The sequence below is a fragment of the Etheostoma spectabile genome, unplaced genomic scaffold (genome assembly GCF_008692095.1).
Source record: "Etheostoma spectabile isolate EspeVRDwgs_2016 unplaced genomic scaffold, UIUC_Espe_1.0 scaffold00018421, whole genome shotgun sequence".
NCBI classification, from domain to species: domain Eukaryota; kingdom Metazoa; phylum Chordata; class Actinopteri; order Perciformes; family Percidae; genus Etheostoma; species Etheostoma spectabile.
Window position 1 is genome coordinate 4,305 of NW_022604250.1, and position 3,541 is coordinate 7,845.

Consider the following 3,541-nt stretch of genomic DNA (forward strand, 5'->3'; position numbering starts at 1 on the left):
CCGCGTGAAACTGCAGCAGTGGAGCAAAAATAACTTCTTGTAGGTTTAAACCGTTTTTTAAAAGCTCATTAAACCTGACTCCTCCTGAAAGTCATGCATTTGTCAGTTCAAGCAGCATCTAGAAAAGAATTGATGACTGGTTGCTCTGTGTATTCAATCGTAGATCAAAAACGGGACTGCTGTTCTGGGAAACGCCGGTATAAGAAACAGGAAGGTGAAATATAAGAAAAAACAATAACAATGAGGAAGGAAACAGTAAAAAGCCTTCATTGTAGTGGCTAAATTGTAATATAATGAGCAAGAAGGGCACCCGAGAGTGCAGCTCACTGTAAAGACATGCCCTTATAATCTTATAATGATAATGCAGTGTTTATTTCCCAAGTCTGGAACATTTTTCCGATTATTCCAACACCTCATGAAGCAGCATAAACGCCCTATCTCACTGGTTTCACTCCAAAATGAGGGGATGACCCTTGGCCCATGCTACACCCTTCCACCAAGTCCCATGAAAAGGGTGTCAGTGGATTTTCCACCTGGAATTCTTTTTGGTGATTTTGCTCACACAGGACAATACAAGACAGTATAGGACAAGGACTAGACATACAAACAAAACAGTAAATTTAAACACACGGTAGCCACCAGTGTGCAAATACGATAAGTAAGCAAATAGATCAGACAAAGTGCTGGTGCATTTAGTGACCCTGAGGGGGAGGACGTAGCTGTGTAAGCAGAGCAAGGATGCTAGTCACAGCCTGCGGGTAAGCTCTATTTGAAAAATAGGTGGATCAAGATCAGATTTTACTTTCTAGCCTTCTGCCTGATGGTAGAGGTTTGAAAAAGGAATACGCAGGGTGTGGTGAATCTTTGATTATTTCAGTCCAGTTTTGAGTAGAGGGTGTTAATGTCACAGATCTTAGGGAGGTCCAGCTCAATTATTCTTGACGCTGCCGTAACTATCCTGTTCAGTGCAACTTATCATCCGTCGCACACGATGAAAACAGTAAGAGTGCTCTCTGTCACAGCCCTGTAGAAGTGGAGCATCCCGCCGTGGACACTTTAAATTTCCTGAGTTGCTGGTGAGCTTTTACAACAATATGGCCGACATTCTTGCAGCAGTCACTGAATATGAGTACCACAAAGGTCAAGACCATCTCTCTTTTTTCAGTGACTCCTCTTTCTTCTGTCTTACGTAAAAGATGTTGAATTTATAGTTTTATAGGTGTATAGCCTAGCATTCCTCCACAGCACTGCGGAGGAGGTTCTATATAGTCCACACAGCATTCCGGGATGGGAGAGAAACATGCTCTGGTTTATTGGCATTTTTTAAACCAATCCCAATCATCATGGGCGGCGCTAAGCGCGGACAAAGCAACGGTGCCGCTTCAAAATAGCCTCGGAAGGAACTTGTTTTGGTGGAACATGTGGATGCTAAAAAATTGTTTTAGTCGTGCAACAGAGAAAATGTTCCAGAGCATCCGTCGTGAGATAGACTAATATACACGCAACCGTGAGTTTTAAGTGAGATCAGCAACAAAAAGCACACAATAAACTACAAGACATTTCCCTTGAAATAACATAACAGTAGAGAATTCTTTCCAGTTTGTTCCAATTCCCTGATAAAAGCTGTTACTGCAACCACAGGTCCTCAGAGAGCAGCTCGCTCGGCTTAAATTACCCATCGGCTAAGAGTTTTTACCACAGAGGTCAAGTGAAAGGTGACATCTACTGAATCACCCGGCTTTTTGCGGCACCCACAGGGTTCACGAGGGCAGTAGCTGAGTAGCTAAAGCAGGGGCTCGCTGGTCATCTACATAGTTACTGCTTAGCCTCTGACCCTGAGAACATGCAGCGATGACGGGATGGCTTTAAGTTTGAGCCGATGCTGAGATCAGAGCTGCTCTACACTATTAAATTAATGATATACAGTAGAGTCGTAGGGGTGTAGACTTTGATCGCACACAAACAGATTAAGGTTGAGAATAATCTATTTTTGCAACATCCTTTTACATGTGCAAAAGGGCAAAAAATGTTGTTTTATCTTTACCTTTTCACTGTAACTCTCTTAGTTGTAACATGGTTTAAACTTGATTTTATTAACTTAACTCTCCAGTACTATTCTCTAATTTAATCCGGGTATTGGTTTTGGAGAATGTAGGACAATGTATGGTTTTTATCAGAAGTATATCATTTATTGCTGTTTTTTTTTTTTTTTAAAGGAGCCATGCTTGTTATTTGCTTTGTGCTTTTTGTGTTTTGCTGAATGACAATAAAAAGAATCTTGAATACATGAGGCAAAATCTTATAAACTTGACTTGAATTTAAAATACCATCTCACTAAGACCACATATGCTAACATGCTCAAAATGACAGTGCTAAAATTCAGATGTTACGAAAGTTAAATGTTTACCAGTTCATCATCTTAGTTTAGCTTGTTAGCATGCTAACATTTAATAATTACCACTATCTTACCACTGATAGTAATGTCCTTAGTTTTGCAGATAAGTAAAAACACTTTTGACTCGAGGATGGCACCAGATGAAAGCAAACGGTTCACCAAAATTAAATATGATGAGTTAAATTTAATTTGATAGTATCAGAGTGAGAATTTGGGCTGCCAAGAACCACAGGGCCATGTATCAGGTATGTGTCCGATAACATTTTTAACCGTTTGTATATAAAATATAAAGAGATATAAAACTAAAAAACTTCCGATCTGCATACAGACACAGCAGGAAAGGACTGCAACTTGAACTTGTGAGGGAAGAGGTAGTCTCGCATTGCCAGACCTTCCTCCACAGCGCTGCAAAGGAGGGTCTGGCTCATCCACACAGCCTCCCGGGATGGGAGAAAATCTGGTTTATTGGCATTTCTTTAAACCAATCACAGTCGTCTTTGGCGGCGCTAAGCCCCAGACACAATGACCCCTGATCTTCCTGCAACTTCACTGATGTTTATATTCTCATCATCCTTTCTTTTTCCCAATCCCAGTTCTTCCCGTACGGCGATGCGTCTAAGTTTGCCCAGCACGCCTTCAGGACCTTCGACAAGAACAGCGATGGCACCATTGACTTCAGAGAGTTCATCTGCGCGCTGTCCATCACATCCCGAGGCAGCTTCGAGCAGAAGCTCAACTGGGCCTTCAACATGTACGACCTGGACGGAGACGGCAAGATCACACGGGTGGAGATGCTGGAGATCATCGAGGTAGACTTAGACTTAGACTTAGACTTAGACTTCTCTTTATTGATCCTTTTGGGATGACTCCCGTAAGGAAATTGAAAATTCCAGCAGCAGTTTTAGCAAGAAAAAAGAAATTAAAAAAGATTAAAAAAGACAGTATAAAGACAACAAAATAACAATAATAATGATAATAACAACAATAAGAACATTTGTCAAATAAACAAACAAAAGACCATAAATTATTATTAAAGTGTCAGTGTTGAGTCCAGTATTGAAGTGATAAAGTGATAAAGTGACTAGGTGTGAATTTAAGTCCAGGTGTGCGTGTATGTATGTATGTATGTATTGTCCTCTCTGCCCT

At 40.8% G+C, this 3,541-nt stretch overlaps 1 protein-coding gene across 1 annotated transcript; it reads left to right on the top strand.

Moving 5' to 3' along the window:
* Positions 1 to 2,928: 2,928 nt before the first annotated feature.
* On the top strand, positions 2,929 to 3,204 carry LOC116680376 (visinin-like protein 1; the record flags this gene model as incomplete). The annotated part of the gene is made up of 1 exon (XM_032509461.1): positions 2,929 to 3,204. A coding segment is annotated over one exon (276 nt), but the record flags the coding sequence as incomplete, so codon positions are not given.
* Positions 3,205 to 3,541: the final 337 nt, after the last annotated feature.